The 22,337-nt window shown below is 32.9% G+C and overlaps 1 protein-coding gene across 1 annotated transcript; it reads right to left on the minus strand.

Moving 5' to 3' along the window:
• Positions 1 to 4,183: 4,183 nt before the first annotated feature.
• Positions 4,184 to 21,869, minus strand: LOC147073362 (carbonic anhydrase 1-like). The gene is made up of 8 exons (XM_085945452.1): positions 21,675 to 21,869; positions 20,372 to 20,440; positions 17,247 to 17,399; positions 12,983 to 13,103; positions 12,236 to 12,344; positions 10,644 to 10,741; positions 7,898 to 8,021; positions 4,184 to 4,505 (listed from the first exon to the last, which is right to left on the minus strand). Exons 1-8 carry the CDS (start codon positions 21,724 to 21,726, stop codon positions 4,326 to 4,328), a joined length of 906 nt encoding a protein of 301 aa, XP_085801578.1. The 5' UTR covers positions 21,727 to 21,869; the 3' UTR covers positions 4,184 to 4,325.
• Between the last annotated feature and the right edge of the window lie 468 nt (positions 21,870 to 22,337).

Here is a 22,337-nt window from a genome sequence, read left to right on the forward strand (position 1 = left end):
ACGATATATGTATAGTAAAAACAAAACAATAATTCGGTTTGTGGATTGCATGCGTACGAATACCTATGAATACGCGCTCATCGGCTGCCAGGTATTTAGTACAGCTCCCCATCCGCATGCACACCATCGACCAACCGAATCATTGTTTTGTTTTTACTGTATATACATAATATTAAAAACACTTCTGAGAAAATATATTATAACCAATAGAAAAAATCTTTTTGAAAAAAGTAAGGCACGCAGGAATCGAACCTGGATCTCTCGGGTATCGCGCCGACGCACATAATCCACCATGTTAAAGGAGTCATACTTAATTATAACAAATTTTAACCATTGGCTTTTTAATACTCACTGAAGCGCTTCCCTGATTTAGCTACTTATTGGTGATCGGCTTTTGTATTTTAAATCAAAGTAGGTATTACTTTAATTACTAACAGACGTCACGGACCACTCCAAGATTTTTTGTTTATAACTTACTTGAACTTGCTAATAATTTTTAATTAACAAATTAATAATTAAAGATTTAAGAACACTATACTAAGTAGTGTTTTCAAAATTATGTTTGTTCAATAAATTAATAAATTAATTGTTTAATAAATAAAATCTTGTGAATTATTTGTTGAATAAAAAAAAAGTTAATTAAAAAATATATATATGTACCTATATAAAAATGACACTGGTGTGTCATCAATTTCTTCACCTTGCCTTCTCAATCACACCTAAAATTTAACCCACTGTCGACATGATTTGGATGGGCCACTTAAAATAATCCCAACTTAACACCCGCCAGCTATTTATCATCATTAGGCAAACAATATTATTTAAATAGGATACATGATTATCTTTTCTAAGCAAGGAGAATTGTGTTGGAAATTAAACGTCTGTTTTATGTCATAGATGTCTTTATTTGCGCTTAAAATAGTAAATACCACATTTTTATTATATTTATTTTCATACCTGTATTTGTTAGGAACATTAAGGTTCAATAGTACCCTAAGCTATTTATTTTTGTATTTTCATTTGACAGATTAAGATTTTTGCCTTGAGAATAAAGTATAAAAGTGAGTTAATCTTACATTTTAATATGGCCCTTACTGTAAGTCTAATTTTAATAGTTTAATACAGGGCTCGAAATGGACCGGAACGCACCGGAGCGCCGTTCCGGTTCGTAAAATCCCCAAAATTATCGCTTCGTCTCTGGACATGCTTACGGGCCGCACAAAATTGTGTTTTTGCTAATTGCTTTTCAAATGCAAATTAACACGTTAATTAAAAAAATTAATCAAAAGAGCCCGTAAACATTGGGTTAAATTTACAGTGAGCTAGATTTGTGATTTAATGTAAAAATCTAAAAGTTTGTCCACACTGGTAACCTCATTAAATTTCACGATAATTATCAAAATTTGTTTGACCAAAAATTATTTTAATCGAAATTTAATGAGGTTGCCAGCAACTTGTTGCCAGTGTGGACACGGCATAACACACTTATTTTTATAAAATACACTAGCAATTAGATAATTATGTTAACATTTTCATAAAATATTGAGCGCTCCGGTTCGTAAAATATTCCATTTCGAGCGTTGGTATAATAGTTTTAACACAAATGGTAAAATTACACACTGTTTATGAGATATACAAATGGTACCCTGTTAATTCGAAATTTGCCATAATTCTATTTTTCAAATTAATAATTATATTTATAGGAATAATTCCTACATCTCAATTGGATGGTATTATGCAACAAGGAACCAACCCTCAACATGTTAGTGCTATAATGTGGTTCCCATAAGAATCAATTTATTAGGGAAAAAATGCCACGCGTGTAAGTGAATATTACTGCCATCTATCGTTGTAAGAACCAACCAACATTCATTCATCTATGCAACAATGTTTCAATTTTGCAACAAAGAACCAATCAACATTTTTTCAGATAAAGCAAAAGTTAAGTAGTCAATTAAATAAATAATTACTTTCAATAGTTTTGAACTCCCAAAATATTTGTTAAATGAATACCACATTGTTTACCAACACAAAACTTAGAAGAAGAAGATTTTTGTGGATTGGTTCTTCGTTGCATAATACCGTCTAATTGTAATTAAATATTCTATTTGACCCAGTGCACACTGTTAATTCTAATAAAACAAAACTAAGATCTGTTAATACCAAAGATGTTGAAGAAACTTTTACTCCTTCTGTGGATTCCTTATCAGATTCACTGAAGCAAGTTCCAGTTTGACGTGAGTGCCGTTTTTATATGCAAGCCCAAAAATCTGCTCTATCTCATCACAATTATTTGTATGAAAATTAGTTTACAAGGAGTCCCTTTTTGCTGCAGCTACATATCTATTCTTCAACGTCTTTGGTTAAAACCGGCAATAGCGGTAATAGCACCTGTACACGTGCCTAGGTTTACTTGCACCAATAGTGTGCATTTTAAACTATCATGATAATAACTGTTTATATTGCACGGTCCAATTATCGTGTGAAAAATTCAGAAGCTTCTGAACTTCATGCCTGCAATCTTGCAATTTGCACGATAATAAGTGTTTACATGTGCATTTTTTTGTTATGGCCACGATAATACGTACTGTCAGCAGTAAATCCATTTAGTGTTAACGCGGTATAATAGTATAACATCTTCAAATTATTGAACATCGGTATGACATGTGTATTAAAATCTTTAATGAATATAATACTCCGTTTACACGTGCATGGATTTACTGTTGACAGTAAGTATTATCGCGGCTATAACAAGAAAATGTATGGGTAAACATGTATTATCCTGCAGTTGGCAAGATTGCATGCATGAATCAAAAAAATTTGGAAGCTTCTGAATTTTCATGCGACAGTAGGATTTTTTCGATTTCGAATTTTCAGGTTGACCGATTTTCACTAGATACCTGTCAAATAGTACAAAATAGTACCATAAAATGACAACATCGCATCTCGCTCACTCTTAAAGAATGAACAGTCGGCACTTTTACGTGTAAACAGTTATTGCCACGATTGTTTAAAATATGCACTATTGCTGCCAGTAAATCCATGCACGTGTACAGGCGCTATAATTCGTAATTTCTTTAATTTCTAATTCCATGGCTCATTGTACGTAAATAATAGGGTTAGCAATTACTTGATGAGACCATACATTGATGTATTTGTGGCAAATAAAAGCAATGTGGAGAACAGATAATCTCTATTATGCTCCAATATGTGTGGAATAATTTTTTAATTTAACTAAATCGTAATTTGTATAATCTTGGATTATAAGGTTATATTGTATGTTAAAAATATCTTGATAAGAACATACATACTAGATGTATTTGAGGGAGATGAATGCAATGGGAACAGCAGCAAACAACCACATTAATGGAGGGATAACCATATTGTTTCTCAAAGGCTTCACAACCAAAAAAATAATAAATACCTACGCGATAAAATTAACAGAAAATCATATTCATTTAACTAGTTGACTGATTACCAATAATATGTTTATACGAAAAGAATACTAGTCTAAAATCAATGGTTGCTAAGATTATAGTCGGATTTCTTAACCAAGAAATTATAGTTTACGGTAGCGAGTCATGACACCCTACTAAGGTACAGAGCAACTGCATACTAAGATTCGAAAATAAATGATTACATAGGATACTTGGTGTGTGGGTGCAATGACTTTTAAGTAACAAGGAGAAAAGAGAGCAGACCATACAGCTTCTTGAATCATCATGTGACGAATATAAAGAATCGATGTTGGACCTGGCTTGGTCACACACTACAGATGTCTTAAATGATTCTCAACCCGATCTATCAACCGGATTCTGCTATCCTGGGCGTGAACCCAATTTCTTGGGTGAATAGATAATATGAGAAAGCTGTCAGATGTTCAAAGTCATGATCCTCAGTGATAAGAAAGATATATATGATTTAGGTCTTTATGTCTTGGTATGTATGGGTCTTTATCGGCGCTGGTGGCCATTTTGGATATTAATTCAATTGATTATCATTCAGCTACAAAACATTACATTTCTTCCGCTAAAAGCTTTATCAATAATAATGATTAATAAAAATACATAATTTTGAACCTTGGAAACAAATCTATTATTAAATTTGCAACAAATTGGATTTCAATCTTCATCTTCACCTTTCATTGCCTATGGGAGAGTGCTCTTATCATCCATCCATCTGTTTTTCTTGCGATTAATTTCTAATAATTACGTCACATCTGAGGTGTCGAAGGACTTACCCAGACTGAGAAACATGTGAGTTCGAAACCCGCTTGGGATTGAAAAAAAAACAATCAGTCAAATGGTTAAGTTAAATTTGAATTTTTAGAGAAAGATTGTTAATGTTTTCACTGAAACGATTAATAGAAGCGTGTTCGTAATTGTTTGAGAGTAATCTGTTGAGGATGACATGAACTTGAGAGTGCGGTCGTTGAGAGGTTGAGTGTGGCGAGCATTCTTGGTAAAACTTCCGTTGAAGGTTTTCGTTTTCCATATGACATCGTACTGAAATAATAAACAACAATAAAATTAAACTAATGTTTATATGCTACACAATTGGCCGCCTGCTTTATTTGACAGGTCAATTTGATAATCTAAATTTTGACCATCTTCTACTCCGAGGCAGTGATTCGACCGGATGAATAAAATACTTCAACAAGGTGACATATGACATACATTAGATGAAATAAAAATTAATACACTTGTCTCAACTGTAGAACTTACTAAGTGATATTGAGGGGAAAAAAGAGCTCTATATTATTTTCATGAGTATCTAATCATATCCAGAAGCAGATTGACCCCACAGGATACCGAGAGAAAACCAGGTAAGCTAACATGTCCCATAGGGTTATCAATATACCGTCAGTGTTTTGTAAAAAGGGCGAATCAACTATTTTGGCGAAATTGAGATTTTAATGAAAAAACAATATGTACCTCACTAGCTTTGTTGTATAAAACCGGCGAATTTGTATCTCCACAGGAAAGCACTTAAAAACGATAATCGTAAGGGCGAATATCCACTTAGTATTATGAATAAAAAGCGAATGTGACATATTAGGCCTTTTAAAATATTATATTATAAGGGCAGTATTCTTTCTAAGCTTTATTATAAACTTGTTAGACATTTATAATCATCCACAGGTAGTTAACAAATAAATGTCAAAAGTTAAAAATCCTCCTTCTGTAAAATAGCATTTTGGTTAATTCGCCCTTTTTACAAAACACCGATGATATGATCTCAGTCCTAATGCGTGGAGGGGTCAAATATAATATCTCTTGGCAGGGATGGTGTTTAGCAAAAGGCGTGACGTTACAAAACCATTTTTTTCCCCCCGTGTTCACATTGAAGTAAAATTGATAATTTGGATTGTCGATAATTGGGGGGGGGGGGGGGGGGAAGGTTCATAAAATGTGATAATGGAGCAAGAGGGGGATCAAGAGAGCCATTTTTTGCTAAATTTTTTTATCGCAAATCGTGAACAAATGCATGTATAAATTTCTAAAATTGATACCACAGAAAATTTAAATTGTTGATCAGAAGCCTTACCGTACTTATTGTATTTATTACATTTTTATCGCCGTCCGAGCCATGTAACATTCCACAATAGGATTAATTCAGTTTCATGTTAACACTTAATAATTTAATCAACACTATAATTATATATCTGGGTAGAAATCCCATTTGAGGATGTACAAAAAAAGTCTAAATTCTTGTTAACTATTAAAAGCTTTATGCTGGCTACTATAATTATTTAAGAACATGCTACATGTATGATAACAGAAAAAGATTGTCTATAAAGTTGACACCTAATTCTATATAATTTTTTACTGCTGCCAAATTTTTTTTTTTTATTATTTTTACCTTAACCAGCTATGTGAAAGTTGTTTTCAAATTAACTTTTTGGAAACCTGTATGACCTCGTCCACCGCCATCTTGAGATTAATAAAGCCTGAGCATAACTTTTTGCACAAGCAACGAGTGGTCCACTTTTCAGCTGTCAAAATCAGATCCCAGATTGCTTGACATATTGATTCGCCCTTTCTCGTTTCAAATTGAATTATAAGAAAATCTCAAATCAAATATATTAACTATCAGTGTTATTTATAAATAATATACATTCGTGTTATTCATGAGCTGTCAAAGTGAGACTAGTCCTTCACACAAAAACCGGTGGTAATATCGATTTCCTAAAAATATGTAGCATTGATCTATGCATTACATTTGTAGAAGGTGTGTTAATGCTAGTGTATTATTTATCATAACTCATCTATTTAAATCAAACCATTCCCTCTGTGAACACGACAGACACGTCAGTATGTGCACTCTATAGACAATGACAGGTCATCCATAGACAACGGGAGGGGCGAAAAGTAGGACCAGTCGTGCAATGTATCAGCTTCCTTCTTTAGTGGGCAATGCCTCGTCGTATCACTTGATTCCAGTGGCGAAGGGTGGAGGTAGGTTGTTAAGATGCAACATAAATAGTGCACACTAAACTTTGTCAGTCATACGTATTTGTATTTGTTTTCATTGAACTTTTTTGTTTTTTTTTCTGTAGCAGTATTGGTGCTTTACCGTGTATTATATTCCGGTGACGAAGAGTAGAGGTAGGCTGTGGAATCCGACATAAATAGTGCACACTTTGAACTAAGACTACAATTTGCAAATAGTGTTGGTTAGTTTTTAAAATGGTATGAAATTGGTATGACTGAAAAGTGTGCACTACTTTTTTGTCAGATTGCCTATAAATAGCAGGGGGGGGCAAACTTTTTGGATGGAGGGCCAAATTCAAGAATTCAAAATGAGCGACGGGCCGCAAGTAAAATACCATTTTTAGATATACACTATTTATTATCACGAAAAATAAACATTACAAAAAAAATAATGAGAAGAATGAAACTGTTGTACATTTTTTTAAATTCAGGTGTTAATTTTGTAGTTGATATTCTCAAAACTGCAAAATGGGGATCGGAAATATTTGATCGTTAAGAATTTTTATTGAGGTTCATGATCGAAAATGTTTGTTCACATGGATAGGTTGATCCAAAAATAACGAACATTTTTCTTGCATAATCTTTAAGTTGGTCGAATTTGTCTGAATTAAGGGCATTGTAAAATTTGGAGATTTCTTCACGACGATGCAATTCTCTTAAATCAGTGTCAAACTGCAGATCAATAATCTCAAGTTGTAGCTCTGTCGGTACACTATCAATATCTATTGAAAATGGATCGCGTACTATTGCTAAACAAATTTTAATCTATATCTATATTTCTTTATTAAATTATAAAAAAGTTATTCGTAATCAGAAGTACAATTAATGATGGCGGGCCGCAAAAAACACCCGGCGAGCCACATGCGGCGCGTGGGCCGCAGTTTGCCCCTCTCTGGCCTATAGCATACGAAAACTATTATGATTTCGTTTAGCCAGGGTTTAATTGATATTTAAAACTAACCAATACTTTTTGAAAATTGTATATTTACTTCAAGGAAGACAAATACCTACGTATGATACAATATTTAGTGTCTTCACCCTTAGTCACTGCTTGATCCATATTGTATCACTCACGGCCTGTCGCAGGGTGAGAGAAGGAGATGATGTGAGAAATTGAGATCTAGTTACCCCTTACCGTCGCGCCGTAGGTTCTTTATACAGTAGAAGAATGGTTTGTGCAAGGCATACCCAATAGAAGACCAAAACTTATAATTTTCACGAAGATTGGGAAATTGAGTATATCTTTATGATGATCACAGACAAGTTTTGCTGTTTAATTGACTTTAACCAAATATATTCCATTTATCGGAGTTGAAGAATGATGATGTGTTTTGATACTGGATATTAAATCTCAGTCTAATTGAAGTTGGACATGCGTGATATATAAGATGCTTGTAACTAACCTGTTCTTGTGAGATTTCTACGTGAGATGAGAATATTGTCCACTGAACAACTTCGTTACAACCTGGAGTTGTTAGAGATCCAAAATACCTATAATATTCATTTGTGTTATCTGGCAGGAGTTGTCTGTAAAAAGGATAATAATATTTTTTATAGCAACATTCAAACCATAAAACATGTAGATATTCGAATAATAAATATTTTTTGAAAAAGGAATAACTTGGTGCTCTGAGATTTAAAACAAATGTAAGCGTAATCAACGACATGGACCCTGTAAACTATTTCATTATTTGAGGAACTGAAGGTTGAAAGAATATGAATCCAATAGTGACCAAGTAAATTCCAATTAAAGTATTGTAAATTCTACATAACAGTTTGTAAAATCCTGTGAATGAGGTTTTCTTCTCAAATAATTTGTGTTAATAATATCAAAAATATTGATATTTCTTTATGTTTACAATACTTTCTGTAATACAAAAGCCGATCGCCAATAGTACCTCAATTTGGAAAACGCTTCAGAGAGTATTAAAAGCTATTACTTAAAATTTGTCACAATTAAGTATGACGCCATTAGCATAGTGGTCTATGTGCATGGGCGCGATACTCGAGAGATGCAGGTTCGATTCCTGCGGGGGTGTCTTACTTTTTTTAAAAAGATTTTTTCTTTTGGTTATAATACCGTCGCTGTAGGATTGGTTTGTCGAATAGACCAAATGTCAAATGTTCAGGAGACGAAAAACAAATTTGATTATCCTATATTTAAATACATGAAGGTATTTAAATTGTTGTTTTTACAGCATATGAATGCTGTTTTCATTACAAAGAAATTTAAAGAAAAGGATGGTTATGGTCCATTTAGATACAAAAAATCATTCTGCAATAAAAGGTTGATTTCGACAAAAACGGATATTCCACAAACCAATCCTATAGCGACGATATATTTTCTCAGAAGTGTTAATGTTAATGTATGTTCAATAATTAGAATGTTACATTCAAATCTTGTGAATAATTATTCGTTGAATAAAGAAAATAGTTAATTAAAAAGTTTAATATTAGATATTTCTTAAAACCTTAAAAGTTTACCTACATATTTAAAACAGTACCTAGTGTAAATTAAAGCGTTTTACTATGCACACAAGTTTTAAAAGAATACATATTGAAATTTAACATATCATACAATACAGGCGGACCTCGACTTACGAACGTTCGACTTTCGCACAATTCGCTATTTCGCACATTTCAAAAAAAATCGTTTTTTTAAAACGTCGCGCTGGCCGTGGGGTTAAGATATCCCCTTCTCGCTCACTCACAAGCAAGTGCATTTCTTGCGTCACTTGCATCCTGCTCGCACCCGTCACTTTGCTTGTGAGCTAGCTAGGATAGGTGTCTTGAGCAGGAGCGCGTGCGGGCGTGTCATGTTGTGCGTTTTGTTAATTTTCTTCATTTGAAATACTTCACCCTAAAAATTTATAAACATGAGTGAGAAACGGAAAAACTGCAGTATTGATACGAACAAAAAGAAATCAAGGACTTATAAACTTCACATGACGTTCTGATTGCGGTGAATCTTTTGCTTCAATTGGACGTTCGTATGATACAAACAGGTCTACTACGATATGTTCAATTTTGAAAAATAAAAATAAAATTAAGGAATACGTTCAAAATTGTGGAAATATATTATCTTTAAAGGTTGTTTCTAAAGGACACGGCATAGTGATGGATGAAATGGAAAAATATTTGTCATCATGGATCATGGACATCAAAAAGATGTCCCTCTGAATATTTCAATTATTCAAGCGAAGGCTCTTAGTTTGTACAAAGATTGGAAGGCTAGAAAAAGAAGATTCTAACACGATTTTTCAAGCAAGTAACAGTTGGTTTATATTAAATTCACTGGAAAATCGGCTGATGCGGATAAAGATGCTGCAAAAGAATTTATTTCCTCATTATCCAAAATTATTGAAGATGGAGAATATTCCTCTAGCCAAATATTTAATGTAGATGACACAGGTTTATTTTGGAAAAAAATGCCTAGTCGTACATTCTTATCTAAGGAAGAATCAGTTGCCCCAGGGCATAAACCTTCTAAAAACCGATTGACATTGCTTCTTGGTGGAAACTTGGCTGGTGATTTAAAATTGATGCCAATGTTAATTTATCAACCAGAAAATCCCAGAGCATTGAAATGGAAGGATAAAGAATTGCTTACAGTAATCAAATAAAAAAACCTGGGTTTACTGCGTTAATATTAAACGATTGGTTCACTTTACATTTCGTGCCAGCAGTTAAGCAATGTTGTAAAGTTAATGATTTACCATTTAAAATATTTTATTTAAAATAAGAAAAAGAAGCGTGGCAAAGAGCTACCTCTTGGTAACTTTTTAAGGGAAACACCCGCAAACCCCACTTAAACATGTCTCTTAAACATCTTATATTTACTTGATAAATAAATATTTCAAAATACACACAATTTAATTTTTTTTACTTCCCTCTACTTTCGAACATTCAACATTCGCACACCTTTTCAGCACAAAGTCGAGGTCCTCCTGTAGTTGTAACAGTTTTAATATACTCTTTTAAATCTGGCTGTTGGTAAAGTTTTTCTCCTTTTAAATCTGTCTTCAATGGGTTAATTAGAAATTCAACGAAACTGAAGAGTTCTGAACCATTCAACTATTTTTTTATTCAACGAATAATTCACAAGATTTAAAAATGTAAAATTCTTTATTTATAAATTTATTTCCTTACTTGGGTGAAAAAATCAGCGAATTTCTCTGGCCTACCGTTGAAACAGACGCAAATATGTCCACAACATTGGTAATGTGTGTGTTGTTTGTAGTTGACAACTGGAATCAGAAAAAGTAAACATTGTATGTTAAGTCAATGAGAGCATGGTATGGTCTCAAGAGGGTCTGCATTTTCTCCAAGTAAACTAATCTCCAGCTGTTAAATGACACGTATGTAGTATATTAACCTAGGGGCGGCATGTTATATGAAAGTATGGTGAAGCAGGCTAGTATGGTGAAAACGTATGGTGAGGCGGGCTGATAATCGAGTTGCGGCAAAATTTCCACGTTAACATAATATTATATGGGTAGGTTATAATGACCAAAGTATATCCGCCGTGATGCCCTGATTTTTTTTTATCGTGTCGCTATTTCTCGTAAGTTGTCGGCTATTGTTGGCCTGCTTCATTCAGCTGTGTGAGAAAGCCGATTCTTTGCCACACTTTTTATTTTATATCTCTATGATATTAACTGTGGGATGCTGGTATGACCTGAGAGGATACGAAGATTGGCAAGATTTTGTGTCACTATAAGGCGTCCATATGCTCCATCTGAAGAGCGGACATGGACTATCAAGAAGAAACAGAAGATGTGAAAATGATCAGCCATTGAAAGTAGTCATGAAGAGTTGGTACTAAACAATTAAAAATAAATTATTCACGATGGCTGAGCGGTTACACAACTGGTCTAGAATGTCGTGGGTCCCGGGTCTGTAAAAAAATCATATGTTGTTTTTTAATGTGTGTTTGGACCCGGAGTATGGACTTAATAGGTTGAACAAGTGGCTAACATACATTTTTCATAAAAAACAAAAATCTGACGATACAACCTCTTGGTTTCAAAAAACAAGTTATAAATATAATATAATTTATATATTTTTTTTTTTTTTTCCGACCATGTCCGATCCTAATAGGATCATATGGGCCTCCACAGAGTAGAGGTTTGTATTAACAGATTTTTTTTTTTAAGAGAAATGGATGTCAGCCACTTGCTCAACCTAATAGGTCCATACCCTGACTCACACACAAATTGAAAAACAATATATTGTGTACTTGCCAGACCCAGGATTCGAACCTGAGACCCACGGCATGATAGTCCAACGCTTAAGCCACTTATTTTATTCTTTCATTCGTTTCTATTAAGATTACAATGCGAAAAACTAGCGACATCTATAAATAGTATTGGGATAGTAATAAGTTGAATGTGTGAAACTATTATTCAAGAATCCTAACTTAGAAATAAATAACAAAATTAGCGTCGCACTTTAGATAAATTAAAATGAAATTTCTATATAAAAAAAAAATCTAAAAACCTGACTTTTGAGCGTTTACAAGAATGAATTAATTTTCACTCATTCCTGTGTATGCAGATTGGTGTAAAAATTACTATTTAATGTACAGGTTGGACAAATGGTTGCTCGACCTGTTGTGTCAATTCTCTGAAAAATTATAAAATAACAACATGTGCTTTGCGTGATTAAACCAGCAATTCATGGGTTATATTACGCCACTCTGATCACTTCAATTATTATTAACCACTGGCAACATTCTTTACCTTATATAACACGGCTAAGACGTGAAGAGAGTCGTCTTGGGCAACACCTCCGTGTCTTTTACTTCTATTTTTCTCCAAGCCGTGAACAAAATGAACTTCCATTGGATAACTGAAACCATTCGAGGCTGGTAAATCTCAAATTTACAGTAAACTTTACTTTGGGGAATAAAATTCTACATAAAACACAGTGACTATCTATATCAGTGATTCCAATTTTTTTTGGTTGGGGGAACCCCTGACATATTTTGTAAAATTTTCAGGGAACTTACCTGGCGCCATGGCCCTCGCCCTGAAGTGGGCCCCCAGGCTAGGATTTTTATCAGGCCCCCTACCTATCGCTAAGGTTAAAGGCAGAGTGACGCTTTTTGTCTTCACGGTAATATTAAGACCTACATCAATTATGAAGTTGTCGAGTATCGACACTCAACTAAAAATTGCATTGCAAAACCATATATTTTAAAATATTAACATTAGCGAATAAACTTCAATTCAATTGCAATGAGAGAATGTGTGTTTATCTCACTTATGTGGCAGATTCGGCACACCAGGTCCCCTGACCCCGGCCCCCAGGCTAGAGCCCTGTCAGCCCCTCCATTGTGGGGGCCATGCCTGGCGGATATATATTATATTCGGCTGTTCTGTATGTATGCACTATAATCCGTCACTTTTACTTATTGGACACTTGTCTGGTTTTTGGAGTGGCGGATTACTGAGAAAGTAAATGTAGGTAATAATAAAATTCCAAACCTTTCACCGTTTATTTTGTGTTCAGAATTCCAGTGGAAGTGAATTTGCTGCAACACAAATTTCTCTTCATAATCCCCGCCGATGATGTAAACATGGTCTTCAGAATTTATCTTAATATTCACTGAAAGCCACCATCTTAAATTTATTATTAAATTATAATGACAAATTGTCAAATGCTATTAGAAACGGTAACTGTCAAACAAACTAGTGTGACAAAAACAGAAAATCACAACTTAAAAAGTTAATGTGATATTATATCTGTGGTATTATAGACAAAATAAGGATCATAATGTTGTCCGTAAATGACGTAATTCAGTGGTGAAGGGTGGAGGTAGGCTGTTAAGATCCGCCATAAATAGTGCACATTTAACTTTGTCAGTCATACGTATTTGTTTTCATTAAAATAAGATTACAATTTACAGATGGTGTTGGTAAGTTTTTAAAATTCAATTAAACCCTGCGGACACCAAGCCATAATAGATAATAGTCAAAAAATACTCGTCTATCTATAAAATATCTAAAATTATGCAATTAAATCACACATAACTTTGGATATTTTATAGATGGAATAATAATTTTATCTATTATAGTTTGGTTTAGGCTGGAAATGAATTCAAAAAAATGAACCAACAATATGACTTGTAATACGAGGGTGGGTCAATAATTCCTTAGAAAAAAGCATTAAAACAGTTTTTATTTTTGTATTTTTTTTTTATTTCTCAACATAATCTCCTTGGAGCTCAATACACTTGGTTAGACGTTTCTCAATTTTTTTTAAACCGTCAGAAAAATAAGTTTTCGGAAGGTCCTCAAAATAAGCATTTGTCCGATCGATGACTTCTTCATTTGAAAAAAAACGTTGTCCACTTAGCCATTTTTTTAAGTTTGGGAAAAGGAAAAAGTCACTGGGGGGGGGCTAAATCTGGCGAATACGGTGGGTGGTCGACCAATTCGAACTTCAATTCTTCAATTTTAGCCATTGATCGTAAACATGTGTGAACACGGGCATTGTCCTGATGAAAGAGGATTTTTTTCCTGTTTAAATGAGGCCATTTTTCTTCAATTTCGTTTTTTAGCTGGTCCAATAAAGATGCATAATAATCCCCTGTTATTGTTTATCCTTTTTCCAAATAGTCAACGAAAATAATTTCACGTGCATCCCAAAATACAGTAGCCATAACCTTACCAGCTGATTTTACGGTTTTCGCCTTCTTTAGACATGGTTTGTCTTCGCAATCCACTGCTTTGACTGTTCTTTCGTCTCGGGAGTATAGTGGTGTATCCATGTTTCATCTACAGTCACAAAGCGACGAAAAAATTCATCCGGATTGCGTTGCATGAGCGACAACAGGGCTTTAGAGGCCACCACCCTATTGCGTTTATTGTCGACTGTGAGCAAACGCGGCACCCATCTTGCAGAAATATTTTTCATGCCCAATTTGTCATGTAAAATAGAAATGACGCTACCTTTTGAGATCCCTGTAACCTCAATTATCTCACTCAACTTTAATCTTCGGTCACTTAACACCATATCGTGGATTTTATTGATCATGTCTGGTGTAGTCACCTCTACAGGACGTCCTGAGCGTGGTTCATCCTTTGTTGATGTACGACCACGTTTAAATTCATTTAACCAGTTATAAATAGTTGCAAGTGAAGGAGCAGATATACCGTGAACTAAATCCAACTCATTTTTTATTTCCTTTGCTGTTAAGCCTTTTATATTAAAATGTTTAATAACAGCTCTAAACTCAATTTTCTCCATTTTCCATTTTTCCATTTTCCACAAGCAAATTTTTTTTTTAAATGTACGAAAAACACACAACAACCCGACCAATCTGATTGAAACTTCGCAGCATACTGAATCGGTAGTGCCGCTGCATGAAAACAAACCGCTTACAGTACTAGTCGCGCCACTTGTCGGCTTTTCTAAGGACTTATTGACCCACCCTCGTATGTATTCTTAATCCAACGAAAACAAATAAGTATGCATGAAAAAGTTTGCATTATTTTGTCATATTACCCAAAATATACGAAAACTATTATGGTTTGGTTTAGGCAAGGCTTAATTGATTTTTGAAAACTAACTAACACTATCTGTAAATTGTAGTCTCAGTTCAATAAAAACAAATACGTATCGCTAACAAAAATTACTATGCACTATTTATGGCAGATCTTAATAGCCTACCTCCACCCTTCGCTACTGACGTGATACAATTTTCAGTATTTTTAATGTAAAATACGATGTTTGTATCGTGAACCTACCTCGAAAAATTATATCGCGGTCGCGGTTTTCAAGTATCAACGTTTTGTCAACATTAATTTACAACCAAATTAAAACCAACAAAAAAAAAACCAGAATTTTTTAGCAATACCATTCACACAGATAGTAGTTTCCACGCCGAATTTGGGCGCTTTATCACTTGACTACCGGTATAATCGAGTATGATGAGAAAAATATGTATTTATACTAATCAACGGATAAAATATTTATAATGAATAAGTACTTATTTTGTTAAATGTATTATTATATATTTTAAATTTGAATGTCATCTAATACTATGAACTGTCAGCCAATTTTTACTACGTGGACACATCATGTAGGCCAGCTATTTTCGGAATAAAATAAGCATCTTAAAAAATATGAAATAGGAACAGAATGATAAATATTTGTGAAAGCTTACCAAATAAACATGTTTCTCAAGTTTATGTTTAAGTTTCTATAGTTTTAAATGATAAATATTGTTTATAAAATATACACAAACAGTTTATTCAGAAGTTATGACGTTTACAAGAACGCACGAGCTAACTTGTCCATAGCCTGACGCAACATACATTCTTTGACAAGTTAACTCGGCTCTGGCAGTGATCAAGTACGCTAACAGATCTTGGATAACATAGCAATTTCAAATCAATTTGAATGGAGCACAATGTTTAAAAATTTGATGTAATCATGGATATATCATTTTCATAAATGTGTTCTCGATCCAATACCATACTTTGCCATCCATCCAACATGTGACAAATACCTATTACAGTGAGTAATCAAGCATCAAAGTGTATCATTATTAGGGCTTGGATTTATATGCTAGTGGATGTCAAGTTAGGGTGTATGCATAGCCATGGGAGTTGCACAGAAATCAGTTTCGAAAGACGCATAATCGAAAAATAAAATTTTATTGTGCATATAAATGCATATTTGAGACATTAGTGCATATTTCATTAATAAATGCATATTTTAGGGCTTTTGCATTTATAATTTTATCGAAACATAACTAAATCAGGTAGATGCACTTGCATTTTTAATGGCATCCCCGAGCATTTCATCAATTTATTAGAAAAAGTGAAGTCAACTCGGGCACCTTTATTTAAATTTTGCGCTATCACCTCTGGACGTTGAGAGATCATTTTCCGCATATAAACAAAATACAGACAGATATGCGGAAAATTTAATGCCAGAGAATATTGAAAAAAATATTGTAACTTATTTTTTCGGACAAAAAAAACAGCAAATAGTATTTAGGAATAGTTAAGTGTGTCGTTTTTGTTTTTTTAAGTTGTGTTTAGTTTCCACAGTTTACATTTACATTTTACATTTCTTGTTCAATTATTTGAACCCACTTGTAAACAAACTATTTTGAAAATTGTAATCGATTAACTTTATATTGATTATTTGTGTTTTTTTGTTATTGTATTATATTGCTTAAGATTATTAATTTGTTATTCGATTTTTTATCGGCAATATTGGGTGAAGTGGGTATTTACAAAATTTTCCCATAAAAATGTCAATTTTTAACTGCATATGTCTTTGGTTTCAGTGCATATTTCAATGGTTTTAAGTGTATATGTGCATGCATATAATCATGTTTTTTGTTGCATATAAATCCGCTCCCTTATCATTATTATTAGATTCCACCACTATGTGATTAGGTTAGGTTAGGTTAGGTTAGGTGAGGATTCCAACCCAAATCTAGCGTCCTGCGAAGACAGCATGGATCCGCTGTTCGGTACTAATAATTGACTGTAGCACTATTTGAAAAAAGAATGTTTCTTATTTATTGTTAAAAACAAATAACGTATCTTACACATGATGTTTTCATGAAAATTTTATATTTTATAGTCCCCACACATTGAAACCGATAACTAAGCCAGCCAGCAGATAGTATTCGATATAGTATCGATAGTATTTATATTTTATGAAACAATTAATTTTATGACTGAAATATGAACTGAACTGAAAATAAATAACAAATATAGTCAATACCTGTATGTCCATTATTCTGACACTCGGCAACAATATACTTTTCGTAATTAAAAAGTTTTAGCTCAATCGATTCTTCCTTCTCTATGTCATTGTCCATTATATCGATCGGAGACTGTTTTTTTCCTTTACATGCGTCAGACCAATTCTCAACACCTGAAATTATTCCACACAGGCTTGGATTAACATATTATTATAGTATATTCAGTGTCATTTTTCTAGAAAAGGAATCGCCATTAATTTGTTGTAAAACAAAGACCATAAGAAAAATATAAGGCTTGATGCATAGAATGTCGAAATTATGTAAAATTAACTACAGTAGAACCTTAATATTATAACGGACTGATGTGGGTGAGAAGGTATCCATTAAAGCCGAAAGTCTGTTATATAAAAACACAAACAAAATCCTATTTATTCGTCTTCAGATGATATATCTAGACACACCCGTTGTGGAGTAACGTTAATGTTCGATATCAACGCGCTTGCTTTCCGTAAACCTGCTTTATAAAAAGAATCAAGTTTTGTTTTCACTTTTGAAATCGGCTTTTTTACAACGTTTTTATTAGGTCATATTCTTGTTTGTCCAGTGGTTGTTTATCCAATATAAATCTTGCAATCGATTTTTAACTAACTTCCCGACTAGCTAGACATTTGAAACTTTCAGAATATATCAGAACACGATGCCAATACATTCTTTTAATACTTTTAGCCATCTTTAAGTAGAATTGAATTCATTTTCAGTTAATTCCGTTTTGTATGAAAAGTTATTTCAGAAGAAATCCGTAAAAATTTTACTTTTTACGGTTTTACTATTATTGGTTGCTAGGGGTCTGGGGTTCTAGCAACTAAATTATTAATATATATGTGCGTTACTATGGAAATCAATATGAAATGTCAAAATGACATTTCAGTATTATTTCTATCAATAATATTAAAGAATGATCGTATGGTCCGGCTATATGAAGCGGCTTTCTTTGCATATGACACACAATTGAACCTCAATTTTAATATTAGTAACTTCTCTATAGACTCTATAGATTTAGTGTTTCCCAACATGGGGCGTACGCCCCACCGGTGGGCAATTTGAATGTTGTGGGTGGCCATGTTTAAATCATTAATATTTGGTACATTTTTTTTTGTTAAAAAACGCATTTTCGAAAATATTTTTTTGATATTGCAACCACGACTTTCCAAGAAAAGTACTGTTGCCATTCCCATTGTAATATTTAGTTGAATGCGGTGCTTTAGCGCTGAAAATGATTTGTTACTGAAAAAAGACATCGTTTTGATAAAGAGTTTACCGGATTAGTACCTCACATAAAAACTCTTTGCATCTCGCATCAAGCACAAGGATCGCAATAATTTTCTTCCGAGTTGTGCATCTAATATAATATACATAGGTACTTACTTACGAAAGTTAAATTAAAAATAGTATTGTCTATGTGCATTTTTTATTTGAAGCAATTCATTTTTTTCAAAATTTGTTTGTTAAGTATGGGGTGGGGGGATGAAGATTTTTGAAGCGTTGAAGTGGGGCATGGCACAAATAAGGTAGGGAAACACTGTTCTATAGTATAGAAAATTATACGATCATCTTGCCTTTCAGTAAGTCACATAAATACTTGCAGTGGTTGCTCTATGCACAACAGTCAAACTAATATTTACCAGCTGCACGTCCAAAAACCTCTCTTTTATTCATATGTCTTTTATCTTATTCTAACGCTTATTGCTGAGATTATTACGCATGGCAAATGCTTTCTCACTCGCACTTATCGTTAGTTTTTGTTCGGGCCTTGACCCCTGGTACACTGATTAGGTTAGCTACAAATGACTTTACACTTTTACTATCAGACTTCTTTGCCAATTTCTAGGGTGTATGAAATAACAATACAATGATTAGATAAGCAGCCAATAATACATCTTTTTGGGATTACTAAATTTTTTATAACTGCATGCGAGTAAGTTTACTAAGCAGTGGTAAGTGGCAACCAAATAATTTTTTTTAATGTCATAATATTATTAATAGTAAGTATATTTATAAAAATCCTTCTCTATAGTCAACTAATATGGTAACGTTGCTCTCTGTGGATGAGAAGTATTGTAAGTTAATTAAAATTAATAAGGATTAATCAACTGGGAATATTGCGTACTCCTATATTACGGAGTTCAATATTAAGTACATATTGTGTTACTCTAATTTGTTGATTATCTTGAACCCTTTTCATTGTTACAAATACAATTAAAATATAAACCAAAACTATCATGACAATAACTGTTTACACACAAAAAGGCTGACTGTCTCGCCAATCTCATTCTTCAAGCGTAAAAGAACGCATTTGTTCCTGCTGTATGGTGTTATTTGAAAGGTTGTGAAAATCGGTAAATGTTAAAATGTTCTGCGTGGTGTAGTTCGTATTTTTTTCTGGCAAGTTTGCCACTATCTTTCTACTGCGCAGGCGCATATGTCGCACAAATTGCAACTATCACATGAACTTTCAGAAGTCGCTTAATTTTTTTGATCCATGCATGCAGTCTTGCAACTTGCACGATATTACATGTGTATAGATATATGCATTTCATTGTTATAGTCGCGGCAATACGTACTGCCACCAATAAATCCATGCACGTGTAAAAAGGCTAGTATATTTTGTTATCATTTAACTTAGTATATGAATAATTGCAGATGGTACATATTAGTAAGTTTTTAAAATTTAATAATACCCTGCCTAAACCAAACCATAATATACATAATTTGAAAACACATCTACTGGAAAAATCTTTGAAAAAAATACGATGCCTGGTGTTTTTCGAATCCACTGTATTCGCGTCAATGTGCTTTACCAATTGAGGGTTTTATTGAATGTTAAAAACTATCAACACCATCTGTCAACAGCATGACGTATTAATTCTAAGTTCAATGAAAATAAATATGGCTAACAAAATGTGTACTATTTATGTCCAATCTTCACAACCCAATTCTACTCTTCGCAACTGATATTATATTGAGAACTAATCATATAAATTACCATGTTTAACTAAGTTTTGATTTTAATTTGCCTGAATATATATTAATAATTATAGATATCTATTAAAAAATATTTGTAAATATATAAAATATGAAAACATACCATCGGCTGGGTAGTACCAATCGGCTTTTAGATCAACAATACCCTTGTCTTCCACTGTTTGGGTGTACACTGAAAAATCATAATTTACACAAACCATAACATATTCTAATAGTTTTTAATAATCAAGAAGCCAAAGATTGAACGAGTACAAGTGCATTTTGGTAAGTAAATCTACTTCTAAGTTAAGCATGCTATTTTAATTCTTCATAACTGTTTTCAACACTTTCATCGGCTCTACAATCCGATCCATATATTGCTGTGGCGAAGGGTGGAGGTAGGCTGTTAAGATCCGCCATAAATAGTGCACACTAAACTTTGTCAGACATATTTGTTTTCATTGAAATAGGACTATAATTTATTTACAGATGGTGTTGGTTAGTTTTTAAAATTCAATTAAACCCTGCGAAACCAAACCATAATAGATAATAGTCAAAAAATACACATCTTACTATAAAATATCTAAAATTATGCAATTAAATAATACATAACTTTGGATATTTTATAGATAGAATAATATTTTTTATCTCTTATAGTTTGGTTTAGGCAGGGCTTAATGAATTTAAAAAAATGAACCAACAATATGTGTAATATCAATCTAACGAAAATAAATAGGTATGAATGAAAAAGTATGGACAATTTTATCGTATTGCCCAAAGTATACCAAAACTATTATCGCTTGGTTTAGGCAGGACTGAATTGATTTTTAAAACACCATCTGTAAATTATAGTCTTAGTTCAATAAAAACAAATACGTATGACTGACAAAGTTTAGTATGCACTATTTATGGTGGATCTTAACAGCCTACCTTCACCCTTCGCTACTGATGTCCATGCTCAGGGTATAAACACATGTAAATTTGCCAAACATGGAATTCTACTCCAAGACCCACAATTTCACAAACAGACATATTACCATTCGGCCATTGCGAACACCAAGAAAAAATACCGATATTGAATAGGTACATATTATTATTCTAAAAAATATTCTCGATGTTCTTACTATTCAAAAAAGAAGTCAGGCCAAAACAATCATATTATATGTAGTTGCCATGAAAATAATAATGATATTTTTTATACACCATGTCCATGGGATATATTTGAATATTGTGAATAAAATGGATTATTAGTTTTCATACAAAGCTGTTACATATTTATGTTGAAATCCTGTTTCACTTATTTTTAAATTATAATAATATGTAACTTGTACTCATTTAATTCTAAGCACCTCAGTTATTATAGTCGTTGGGAACTTTTAAATAAATATTTGGTAATATTTATTAATTAATTTAGAAAAAATATCTACCTTTACTCGATAAATACACGCACATAAAAAAACAAACACGAATTTTGTGCATTTTAATAGTTTTGTATGTTTAAAATAATATAAATGGTGAGTGCAATGTGATACTTGATTATTTACACTTGAAAAAATTTCAATACAACTGAATCAAATGATTTAACTCTCTACATTTGCTGGGCCACTAATGTGTACTGAACTGATTGTAAAGGAGCCCTGCATCATATATAAATACAATATTATATTATTTAGATAAATATATATTTGTTATTGTAGACAATATTATTTAGTAGTTATTAATTGTCTTAATCACATTATTATCTCATATTGCACTGCAATATTAAACAATCATTGTTTTGAATTAATTATAAAAGAAACCAAAGTATCATTTATACATTTTAATATTGCTTTTATAAACAAATATTAAATTATTTGTATCAAATTATCTGTGTCTAATAAAATTAAATAACCCACGGTGGCCGCGCGGCTTAAGCGTTGGACTATCACGCCGTGGGTCTCAGGTTCGAATCCTGGGACTGGCAAGTGCACATATTGTTTTTCAATTTGTGTGTGAGTCAGGGTATGGATCTAATAAGTTGAGCAAGTGGCTGACATCTATTTCTCGTAAAAAAACAAAATCTGTTAATACAAACCTCTACTCTTTGGACG

Source organism: Rhyacophila brunnea, unplaced genomic scaffold (genome assembly GCF_057557595.1).
Source record: "Rhyacophila brunnea isolate RB1 unplaced genomic scaffold, BYU_Rbru_1.0 scaffold_18, whole genome shotgun sequence".
NCBI classification, from domain to species: Eukaryota; Metazoa; Arthropoda; class Insecta; order Trichoptera; family Rhyacophilidae; genus Rhyacophila; species Rhyacophila brunnea.

What these genes read in the sequence shown, in the direction of transcription:
- LOC147073362 (XM_085945452.1), bottom strand. Translation starts at nt 21,726, where the DNA reads ATGCACAAAATTCGTGTTTGTTTTTTTATGTGCGTGTATTTATCGAGT. An exon ending in TCAGAATAATGGACATACAG is followed by an intron (nt 13,104 to 17,246) that starts GTATTGACTATA and finishes GGTGGCTTTCAG; the next exon opens with TGAATATTAAGATAAATTCT. An exon ending in TCGCTGATTTTTTCACCCAA is followed by an intron (nt 8,022 to 10,643) that starts GTAAGGAAATAA and finishes TCCTTTTTACAG; the next exon opens with ACAACTCCTGCCAGATAACA.